General features: G+C 37.7%; 3 protein-coding genes across 3 annotated transcripts in view; 1 reads left to right on the top strand and 2 right to left on the bottom strand.

The window, feature by feature from the left end:
- The window catches only part of hspa5 (heat shock protein 5), a 113,647-nt gene that overhangs the window by 18,740 nt on the left and 82,811 nt on the right, over positions 1–12,096 (top strand). The gene's annotated exons all lie outside the window — the stretch shown is intronic.
- surf4 (surfeit 4) lies at positions 1,164–7,768 on the bottom strand. The gene is made up of 6 exons (XM_063889748.1): positions 7,523–7,768; positions 4,964–5,150; positions 4,157–4,233; positions 4,029–4,072; positions 3,115–3,301; positions 1,164–2,523 (listed from the first exon to the last, which is right to left on the bottom strand). Exons 1-6 carry the CDS (start codon positions 7,568–7,570, stop codon positions 2,257–2,259), a joined length of 810 nt encoding a protein of 269 aa, XP_063745818.1. The 5' UTR covers positions 7,571–7,768; the 3' UTR covers positions 1,164–2,256.
- Positions 9,160–11,692, bottom strand: surf2 (surfeit 2). The gene is made up of 6 exons (XM_063888904.1): positions 11,508–11,692; positions 11,215–11,366; positions 10,934–11,037; positions 10,060–10,245; positions 9,733–9,869; positions 9,160–9,641 (listed from the first exon to the last, which is right to left on the bottom strand). The coding sequence occupies exons 1-6, from the start codon at positions 11,580–11,582 to the stop codon at positions 9,552–9,554; spliced, it is 744 nt and encodes a 247-aa protein (XP_063744974.1). The 5' UTR covers positions 11,583–11,692; the 3' UTR covers positions 9,160–9,551.

Below are 12,096 nucleotides of genomic sequence, written 5' to 3'. Positions count from 1 at the left end.
GACTTGTAAGAGAGAACAAATTAGAATTTACTATAAGAATATATGTGGCTTTTATTTTTAACCATTTCTGTTTTAATGAATATTTTCTCTTATGGAAGTGCTATATTTAATCATTGGTGGAAGACTTTATTCAAGCAGTAGCTCAGGGATGGGGACCTTGTTTATTTGTTGATATGGAAATACTTTCCCAGTTTACTAATAGAGATATCGTGAAAATCTGGCTACCCCCATTCCATTTTAAAAGTTGACAGCTACCTGTGATAGGGCTCTCACTGTGGCATCCATGAATTTGACAATGTAACATACACAAGTGGAGTATTTAATCAAGTGTAGGCCTTAATTGGACACTCATCTTTCCTTCAATAAAATAATGTATATGCTAAAAAACAAGTGATAAGAATCACGCATATGCTTTAATAAAATAACAAATACATTCATGTGAAAATCCAATTCATAAAAGGTCCTGCATTCAAAAAGTAACTGATAGCCTGCTAAGTATAGATTGAGGTTGAGCTTGTTTTAACTTATTTATAAATAGTAGTAAAAAAGCTCAAGCTACAAACCTAATAGTGGTTAAGTATTTCGAGGCTACGGTCCCCTTCAAAGGTTACCAGAGTACATATGAGCTGATCTGTTGGGAGATGATTAAGGGAGGACAGAATAAAAAAATAAAATAGTGTCAAACTGTACATTTGGAAGGGAAATGTCTCTGGAACTGCTAAGGTTGGGAATCAAACTCTGGCATTATTCTGCTTTATTTGAAAATGTAATAAAGTTTGGAAACTAGAAATTCAGAACATACTCTTACAAAGGAAATGTTTACGGAGGCAATAAATTAATTGATACCAAGATTAGTTTTTCATTGCCTTTTACACACTTAAAATCCTTTCTGCAACTGGTGGAGACGCCCCCCACTGGATATTACAGAGAATGCAAGTTTCATTAAATATGGAAAACCAAAGTTTTTTGACTTTCATTATTTTTGTTCAGTTATACCTGAAATGTACTTGGAAAGATTTACTTTACTGCATGTTTGCACACCATACAACAACATATGCATGGGTCATATGTAGATCATTTAAATGAATATAATTACCTGGTGGTTCAACAATGTCCTTCAGCTTGGAGAACAAAATAAGAGCTAAAAACCTTGAGACAGTGACTTTATATTTTTGAATTTTAATGTTACCATGAACTTCCAAAATCCAAAAAAACAAATGATTGAAAATACAATATAAACTTCTGAAAATCAAAACATTGAACTTTTTTTGAATTTTAACTTTTTCTTACACAGGGCAAAAAACACAGCAAAGACAAAGTCCGGATGGATATTGACTCTGTTAGTCCTCTTTGCTTTTCTAGATCGCTGAATATGTTTTTTTCACAAACATTGAGCCTCCCTCTCTATTATTATACTGTCAAATACAGTTCACTAGTCAGGCATTTGCAAGAAGTACAGTACAAAGTGCCCAATAACAAGTCCTGGAGCTTACAATTGCATTGAAATTTCAATCAAGCATGACTGCATCCACCACTTTGTATACAACGTCCCCCCAGACTCGACTTCCCATGAACAAGAGTCAGTTGAGACTGAAGGTGTACAGATGTATTGAAAGGCTAGGATGTGAAAAAAAGATGGGAAACCAGACCTGGAGAATCAATGCAATTTGCTGTCAAATCAGTGCGCAAGTTCGATATGGTGAGAAATCTCAAAACACTCCAAAATCCATCGGCAGAAAAAGATCAACACCCTTGGGTGGAAACCCAAAAGGCTGCACTTGATCCAATAACATGCTTTTATTCAGAAATGATGAACATAAATCTATTATAGTTCATGGCCTAACACTCATAAAATACAATAAATTGTTTCATTCCTTCTGTACACAGAACAAATAAATCTCTTCTTCCAGTCATCAGCCACTAGTTGTTAACCTTGCACTTTGAAATACACGGTCCTTTTTTATTCTTGTTGTCATGGGAAATAAGGACTTACAAGAATGGTTAAGAAAAGAATCTGCAATTATACATGTTCGACTAAAAAACAAATATATTAGTCTGGAGGAAAATAGAAAAAATGTCCATAGATGGGTGAGGTGGTTTCTGTCGATTTGGCCAAATAAGAAATAAGCTTGAAAAAAAAAAAAGACCTGTTGTACCCTGGTTGGTGGGAACTGGAGGAGAGGGAGGGTCTTTGTGTCCCAGTTGGTGGGGGAAGTTAGTGGTGCTGTGCAATCCTCTCGTCTTAACCCCCTTTGCCTACCACTCCTTCTTTTTCTCATCCATGGACACTCCGCCGGGTCCAAGTGCCACCACCAACAGCAGACCACCGATGACCGAGGTGGTCTGGAAGAAGTCGTACTTGAGGAAGTCGTGCATGGGCTTGTAGGCAGGGACGGACCAGAAGGCGTTGAAGTAGACGTTGATGGCCAGGAGCCACACGACGAGGGTCAGAGCTGCCAGTTTGGTTTTGAAGCCGATGGCAACCAGGATGATGAGGGCAGTTCCAACCATGTTCTGCAGGATCTGTGGAAGAAAGTTAAAGAAGCTGCGTGAATATTTGCACTTTACAGTGTGAAGCTATCATGTAAAATAGACATATCAGTATCAGAATGCAAATTCATTAGCAATGACTCAATGAACTAAAATGAATAGAACTTCAAAAGCTTAACTTTGGAAAATGAATGGGAGTAGTCCTTGTACATTTGATCTGCTTTATACTTGTTCTACCTCTGTCTTCCCCGTCACCAGAATTGTCATTTTTCCACTGGTTTTTGTACAGATTTTATACAAACAAGATGTATTGTGTTAATTATTTAGCACTAAAAAGGTGTAAGATGGAATATGTTACCATTGGAAAGAGCCAGGATAACTGTTTCCACTGTTTGCAGCTAATATAAATAACTTTTATTCACATTTTTAGCACACAGACATGGCAGCTTTATTCTCATGTAACTCTTGGAAAGAAAGCGAATAAGTGAAATCATTTTCCAAAAATCAAATAAACTGTTAATCTAATTTAGCTTCTGTATCCATAAGTCTGTGTTGGCGTAGCATTGGTCTTAAGATGTTATATCCGTCCATGTTAAAACTGTTTTTGTTGTTATCTGTACTCACAGAGAAGAAGTTGGAGTCAAAGTGCAGCAGAGTCATGAACATGAGCACTAGCAGGACTCGGCCGCCCAGCTGCATGTACTGCTTTGGAGAACTCTCTCCCATGGAGGGGACTCCAGCAAACATGCTCTTTCCTTCCGAACGAGACTCGGCCAGCAGCAGCAGCAGACCACCTCCGAGGGCGAGGTTTCTGGGAGAGGACAGAGGAGGGTTACTTTAGGACAGTGGCATAAAACATCTGAAACAACAAAAATGTGTTACTAATCTTATAAGGACCTAATTAGGGATGATCGGTGTGGCTGCAACATGTTCTTCTTAATATTAATAAATCTGTTATTCTTTCCAGACACTGATTTGATCGTAAATTGACAAATGCCAATCAGAGCCCATATTGATGTATTAATGCACTTTAAAAGTAACCGTAATAAAAACTGGCATCCTTTCAGAAACTTCTTCTTCCAGCACTTAGGTTGACTTTATACCAACGACCAACGCCACATGAATTACAGAATGCAGAAACAGCAAAACTCGACTGTAGCATTTGTATTTATGGGATTTCTCTGATGGCTGTAGAATCTTCTGTCCTATTGATGTTTACATAAATCACAGGTCTTGTTCACAGTAACTGATGGGGAATGCTTGACAACTGAGTTGATTTCTTATTTAGTACCATAGTGAGTGAAAATATCCAAAGCTGCACTAAAAGCACGACAGAGTGCCAAATTAATTAAGTAAGTTATGATCAGTATCATTTTTAATGTCACAGACACTACCTTGTATTAAGATTAACAACAATTTGCAAACCAAAAATGTGTTTGTATACTTGAATCAAACTAATGAGTCCTAAAAAAGAAAGATATAAATATTCCAATAAATAAAAATAGTTTGTTTAAGGACTGACAGCGAGTCACACTTACCTCATCAGAAATTTGAGGTCCCATAAAATACTGTATGCAACAGTCTGGTGGGGGTAAAAAAACAAAGTTTAGTTACAGAAATATATGTCTTGGGTACAATAAAAATGTAATTATATATTTGTTCTCACCTGTAGCGCTATGATGCCAAAAAGTCCAAAGCAGGCATACTGTACAAAATTTCTACTGAGGATGAGGACACAACCACCTGTTAGGACACACACGCACAAAGTTATGGTAACTATGTCTGCAACACAATGTGTAAAATGGAAGTCACACTGAGTTGTGTGGGCGCTGCTTTATTTACCAAAACACTTTTTTAGTACACAGTATGCATTCATTAAAGCTTTATATTCTGGTCATTGGGTTTAATGAATTGAGAGATGCATTTTCGCACACACTGCAATTCTGAAGTGATTGGTGGACAGGTAAGCTGCATTTTAGGTTCCTTTAAGTCTTGTCATTTATCTGTGACCCTTCTAATCTGCCAGACTGTTTACGACTCAGAAGTGAAGTTCACTGTGTTTGTGTCTATTGCATAACTTTCTGTAAAGTGTCAGAACAATTGGGGGCGGAAATGCACTGAGCACATGTGTCAATTTTCTATCCATTACACCCATTTGCCCTGAATCAACAACCTATGTTAAAGTTTCAGAATGACTAATTGTTTTTTATATATAAACTGATGTCTTACATTTTTGGAAAAAGCTATTATCTTCCCTACTTCATGCACACTTCTAAATGCATTGACTTTTATCTTATAGTGCTAGCATTAAAAAAACAACATCCTTTGGTGGGCCATTTGAATCACTTGTTGGTGTTGTGTAATACTCCGCACAGTAATACGAAAGAAAGTTGCAACTTCCAACTACCAAAAGAGTTTACTTATTTCATGTCCTGACAGTAACCCCACAGTGCACTGCCTCCCGTTCACTTACCCAGCTGTCCTACGAGGTTAAGCAGCACAAAGCACGTGGCCAGGAAGTAGCCACAGCTCCAGGTAGCCTCAATGTAGTCTCTCTGCTCATTCCACTGGAACCACATGCGGATCCCATCTTCCAGGAAGGTGCTGATGAGACAGAGACGCGCCAGGTGGGGCAGGTACTGTTTGGTTACCCGCAGGAACTGGGCAAAAGAGGGAAACAAGAGGAGAAATCATTGACAAGATACAGGATGGCTTGTAGTGCAAAGACGAAGATTCAAAGGATGTGGTTTCTGAGGCGTCGCTGGGATCGCCTACAACAGCAAAACTCAGACGCAACATAACTGGGTGCTCAAGCTGTAACACTGAAAGCTGAATGTAACACTTTTCCCACCTGCTGCTACTAAGAGATTTTTTTTTAAAGAAGTCATCGGGCCTGCTAGTAATAATTATTTACAATGCCAATTATGTGGATGGGAATCAACCCACAATTGCAAGGCTAAGTGAATGTCGCAACAGTCATTTAACACTGAATTGCTGCCTTGGATAGGCTAAGCTAGCAAAAAAAATTATTCAGAGAAGCCCTACTGCCACATAGCATGGACCCCTTGTAAAAAAGGAGAGTGAACACCCTAACCTGAAGCTATGGCAGCTGGTGTGCTACCTGTGGAGAAAGTTTCTAATTTGATTTAGAAACCTTAGTTACTGCAATGTGTAACATAAGTACACAAAGTGAATCAGTGTTGGTCTTTTTACCTTTTAATCCACTTTAAGACTACAGTACTCCAGTAGTTTTTATATAGCTGCTCTTTAAACAGCAATATACATTATTTATCATTTCATTACAACAAGAGCAACGTTTTTAAATCAAAAAAGGTCATTCTGTACATGATGTTCTACCCCTTCACAATACTCCTCTTTAATAGTCGAGCCAAAAACAAAAGCTTCAAAAGTACACTAACTTATCATACAACTGCTTTTGAACATTATGCAATGATTTCAAAAGTTTAGCTGAATGTTTCCAGTGTTTAAGTTCTTTTGTTGTCCACAAAACTCAAAATAACAGGGTGTGACTCTTGGTTACAACCCTAAATAGCTTGATGTTTTGAGTTGAAGTATGATGAAAGTTTAACAAAGATAATAAAATACTCTACGATCTTTTCTGACCCATAATTCATGAACTGATCCACACATAGTACAGTGACACAGTAGAAGTATAGTGTACTGCCGGCAGCTCCTCCTACTTAGCAGTCCACATCAGCACTGTCAGACTCGGGCAGCCTATCAGTGTCCACCAACTCCCACTATAACTGCTATATGGTACATGAATGGATGAACTGGGAGCCAATCCGAGGTCGCTGCAACAGCCTAGAAATAGACCATTTTGTAAAGTAACGTGTAAGAAACATGTTAGCTCAGGTCAAAATGGGCTTGCAGAATTGTTAATCAAACAAGACAAAAAAAGTGCAGGTTCCCTTTTACAGCATGTTTTACAATACACATTATGCACTCGTGATAGGAGTGTATAACTTAATCAGCTGTGATTAGATTAGGGAAGTGCTGCAGTGTTTGGCTTGTGGATTGAATTCAGTCAACACATCTGCTCTAACAGACACAAAACTCACTCTGGATCTTCAAGTTTAAACTGACAGTACTTCTAATATGAGATTTAATAAAAATGTAAACAAGTCTGGCATATCCAGCAAAAACACAATGACTTAAATCCAACACAACAGCACACAACTATTTTGAGCCAGACTGCAGTAATTTTAAAAGGATATAAGGTACAGGAAACAAAATCAGAGCTCAGGGACTTTTTCAAAATTCTTCCCAGGAACCTGAATGACACAGGCAACCCTGAAATCTGTTATTGATAAGGAACTCAGCTCAACTCTAGATCAGAGCATTGCCTGAATTCACATCAGCACAACACAATGAGACAGACAAAACTACACAAGGCAGCTGTAGCATGTTTTTAAAAAGTGAAGGTAAGGTTTATATTCAGCTATTGGGTGAGTTGTGTGGAGTCAAGGCCACATCCAGTAGCTAAGATTAGGGAAATTATATGTTTCTGAGATAACGTGCAACTATAAGCCATCAGCAATGCCAAGCACTAAGGGGGGTTAAAACCAAATATGTCTAATAAGTATTAGCCAATAACTTTGAGGCTAAGCTGAATAATTTCACAATTGCTGTCAGGCACTGCCTGGCTTATTCTTAATAAACCAGAATGAGACGACAAGGTAACTATCTGGCACAAATATAAAGCCAATATTCTTATTTATATTAATTAAACTAGATTGTTCGTTCCCAAACAGATGCCAGTTTCATTCTGTCTGAGTGACAAAATAATGCTAGCTAGTCCATCTGGAGACACTTGACAACACCTCAACCATTTGGCATGCGAATACATTGGCGGAAATAAGCCTTTTAACGGAGAAACACTTATTAAAACGGCATCATGAAGTTTCAGCAAACACCTAGGAAGAGCTAACGCTATACTTCATGCTCAGAGAAACTAGTTAGCCGCTAACATGCTAACAGCGGCTAACTGTCGTGCTAAAACTGAAGTTACCTGGTCTGCCACGTCTTCGGCTGTGTTCATGAGATCCTCCTGCCCCATGTTTCTGTAATATAACGATTTTTATAATAAGTAAAGATCAGCGCAACACAATTTTGACGTGTTGGGTTTTTTTTCCCTGCAGGCAGCGTTTGTACTGCTCCTCCCACCGGTTAACGTTATTTACTTGAAGATTTCCCGATCGCCTGAACGCAGAGAAAGGCCGCCTCCGCCCCACAATGCCCCGCGATTTGACGATTTAGAGCCCCCCTAGATGGTACTGCAACCGCTGTATGCCACGTATACTGATCCGCACAGGGTCTTGACACAGCTTCACAGCGTTGTTTACAGGTTTTTGCACATGAAATAAGCACAGGATTATGATCTACATCTCAACTGAATTAATTGTTATCATAATCTGTAGATTATATATTTGTTCGGCCATGCAAACGCTGCACACGTTGATGTAACCCAAAGTAGTGTATATGGATGGTTTCACTTTTTGGACAGATGTTCATTCCTTTTTTCTTAAAATGTTTATTATGGTGTATTAATCCTTTTATGAAAGAGAAGCTGGCACATTTGAAGTAATTGAGAACCAGTTTCCAGGTGCAGTGAATAATTTAATTAAACTAATATTTACATAATAGTATATTTCCAAAATGCTCCACTCTGCATAATAAGTACTTTTACTAAGTGTATTTTAAATATTTGACCAGTTTTGTACCTTAACTTAGTTTTATACACTGTTATTGCAACTTTTAGTAAAACATGTGCTTTATTTTTTTACAATAAACTTTGCCTTTTTTATTGGAAAAGTCTATTTATAGTAAGGATACAGGTTTACGCTTTTCTGAAACTGTATTTGTTGTTATGCACCAATGCAAATGTCTTAATGTGAAAACTTATTGTAACTAAACTTGATTCTGAATTGCATTCAAACTGATTTAGAAAATCATAATTTTAAAGTACTTTATTGAATAAAATAAAATAAATTAACTAAATGTGTAAATAAACGAATAAAAAACTAGCAGGCTTTTTCTAACAAGTAGAAGCTACTCTCTTCAAACTGTTAATTGGGGATGAAATCTGGTGAATGTGAAGGCAGAGTATGACCATTCAGTGACCCAACATGCCCTGTGGATGAGAGCATGATCATCCTGGTTAAGAGAATCCCTCCTAAATCCAATCTCTACAAAAGTCAAATTATTTAATCAAATGTAATATAAACTTTTCACCTTCAACAAACTATTAATGCTGCTTCTTACTTGCTAAAAAAATACCTGGCTGCAGCTATGTGAAGGAGTTGTAAAAGAGGCCAGATGGCTCTTTAACTGTTGAGACCAAAGCCTTGGGGAAAGTCTTAAAACATGTGTTAGCAAATGATGACGAGGCTCAGAAGAACAATTTAGTGGTTACACAAGATATTCTACAATTGTTAATTACATGTTTACTGAGATTAATTTATGCAGTGCCTTTGGTGGAGTGAATCCACATAGTTTTCCTCTTAATGTTTTTGTAGAAATTGAGAAATTGTGTACATCCTGGATGAAACATTCATAAAAACAAACTGGAAGAGTATACTGACATCTGATCTGTAGCTGTCAAAACTGTTTGCATGCCAAATACTTTTTCATACCTGCAAAAGTCACTTTCTCTAAAGGTCTTTATTTATTTTCATCCACTTCAGGTAATGAAATAAAGAGAACACAGACAATGTTTGTAAATCCAAACTGACTTGTATTTTATACTAGAACACTTGGTTGCAAACCAGACAATACAACTTATCCAGTCAAAATGATGTGTTTACTGCCACTATCGCATCTTCCTTCTTACACAAAGCAGCCTCTTTAGAATTATACAACATCACACCTCTGAAAACAGACACATTTTCATATGCAGAAATTGTGAAAAATCAAAAGGATGTTCACTTATGACAAGTCAGGCTGGCTCTGAAAGGAATACTCCTCCAAACTGGTAGCGCTGTGTTAATCCCTGACAGATTACCAGGTATAAAAATACTATATGTATATGGTTACTATTTTTACTGTCCATTGGGCACTTTTCCTGGTTTCTTACGCCCCGATTTCCAGCGGTTATTTCTAAATTTCTTCTGAAAACCACCGCCTTGTTCCTGAAAAAAATGAATTAAATATAAATGAAAAAAAAAAACCATTTCATTAGTGCAAGCTATTAACATGAAGTGAATGAAGATTTCGACAGACCTTTTTGCGTTTCTGCTGCTGCACCTGCGTATCCACCTCCATCTCCTCCTCTTCATCTGTCTGGAAGTCATCTTCCTCCTCAGCTCCTTCCTTCTCAATAACTTCTTCTGCTTCGTCTTTTAAACTGAACATGGTAGCTGTGGGAACATATTACAGTAAACTAAAACTGCTATCGTAAAAATCCCCATTCAGACAGACAAGTGATTTAATTCATGAGGTTTTGCCTGGAGTTAAATTCTGCAGACCACCGGGGACCACATTTACACATAACAACCATGATAAAAAGTGGACAAAGATGTCTACAGTGTGTGCACTTGGGATACTGACGGGGGTAGAGGTCACTCATGCTGTCTTCTGAATCACTGTGATCCTCGTCACTCGATGAGGGTCCCAATGGGTCGTTCCCATGTTTTAAGGTCCTCCCCCGATTGACCTCCTCTTCAAAGTCTTTGGGCCTTTTCTGTTTGAGTCTGGACGGAACGTAATCAATCCCTTGTTTCACACACTCTTCATCTAGAGCAGGAATGAGACAGTCATGTCAGTAAATTGAAAGTGTGAATTCTAAAACTTTTCTGAGGTTGACTCAATATTGATAATACTGAGAGAACACTTCAATGTTTTTTGTATATTCATAACTGTTAAAAGAGGTGAACGCCCAGATTCAATGTTGTGTCACAGATAGCAGTAGGCAAACATATAGCTCCAAAAAGGGTGGCATGATAAAAGTTTAGATGTAATATCAACGAGTTTTGAGGGACTGAGGTACAATAGCAACACTGAAGTAATACTACAGTGTAAATCTAAAATAGATGGTGGAGACCATCAGTACAAATCTTTATGAGAATATTGTCAATAAATATCTGCCTGGATTATTTGAAAATGGAACTCTTATTAGGTTCATGGCTGTACTCAACTAAGGCAAAAGCTCCACTTTAAATATTGTGTTGCATTAGAGATGTTCTTATGTTCAACAAGCAGATTTTGAAAGATTGTCGTTATCATAACAGTGATACCACATAAATACATTTTTTAAATTTATCAGATCATCAAGATCTTCCATTTCCTTCCTGAATTAGAATATCACACAAAAAGTCACCAAGGTTGTAAAACACACCCAACTGTTCAAAAGCAGTCTTTACCAACTAGATCACAACCTGTAAAGAACAAAGTGACATGCATGCAGATGAAGTAATGGACTTACATTTGCAGAGGGCTTTTTTAAAACGTTTCCCGTTGACATGTCTTAGGACATGATGAGGCTGCCGGTTAAGGTGTCTGAGGGTCAGTTTACAGAAAAGCTGTTTGCTGGAAAACAGAAAGGAAGCATTAAAGATATAACACAAACTAAGATTAGCTACACACAGGCTAATGGACATGTTCTGAGTTAAGACACATTATGGCATTCCTAGTGCCATTTCTGCAAGTAAGATAACAAATATGATTGTCCTTATAAATAACATGGTAAGCATGAATCTTCCTTACGGTTGTTTTGAGCTTGGTACAACATGTGGTGCATACTGGCTGTAGTTGAACTCGGCAGCAGCACTCAGTTTCTCATATTTCTTCCCTTTAGTAAACGCCTGGAGCTCCGTCAGGTTGCATGGAAACTCATGGCCATTAAGAGTGCATTTGATCTGAAAACAAAAAAATAGGTGAACATCCAGCGATCACAACACTTCCCCATGCATGGGTCCATGTGATAATGTAGCATTACGGCTAGCATCCCATTCTACGACAGTGCGTTTCGTGTAATCTGATGGAATTAGCTCACCAACCTTTTTGCCATCTGTAAACTGGAGGAAAGGGTGGTTAAGAAGAAAGGCTTTGGTATCTGCAGGTAATTCCTCCATAGCTTAAAAAAACAAATCAAAACAGATCTATCAGTGTGTATAGATGAGTCCAACCCCTGACAGGAAATAGTGACTACACGTGGGCACAAGGGTCAGGCTCTGTTCCATGATATGTTGGCGCCATCTAGTGATCAAAGTCAGGAAAGTAATCTTAAACGATAGGATAAAGCTATAATTGTATTTAACTTTCAAACAATTTAAGACCATTTGATGAAATCGATTTTGGTTCGCCAAGTAAAGATTGACGTGTTCCATATTGTTCACAGGAAAACTGATTAAATAAGATATAGATGCACACTACTATTCTATAACTGTTACAAATACATGTGCTACAATGACACAGACCTGTGAAGCTAAAATGTAAACTTAAGTGAGTATTGTATGACAATATAAATTTGTAAATTGGCTAAAGTCATGTGATATTAGTGCGTCAAGTCAGCTGACAGACAAAATTTCGCGTCTAAAAATCAAAGAGCAAAATAAGAAAAGACCGTCCACTCTGTTCATATTTTCC

The sequence above is a fragment of the Eleginops maclovinus genome, chromosome 8 (assembly GCF_036324505.1).
Source record: "Eleginops maclovinus isolate JMC-PN-2008 ecotype Puerto Natales chromosome 8, JC_Emac_rtc_rv5, whole genome shotgun sequence".
Classification (NCBI taxonomy): domain Eukaryota; kingdom Metazoa; phylum Chordata; class Actinopteri; order Perciformes; family Eleginopidae; genus Eleginops; species Eleginops maclovinus.
The sequence above is the reverse complement of the archived record's forward strand: the minus strand, read 5'-3'. Positions and strand labels throughout refer to the sequence as shown.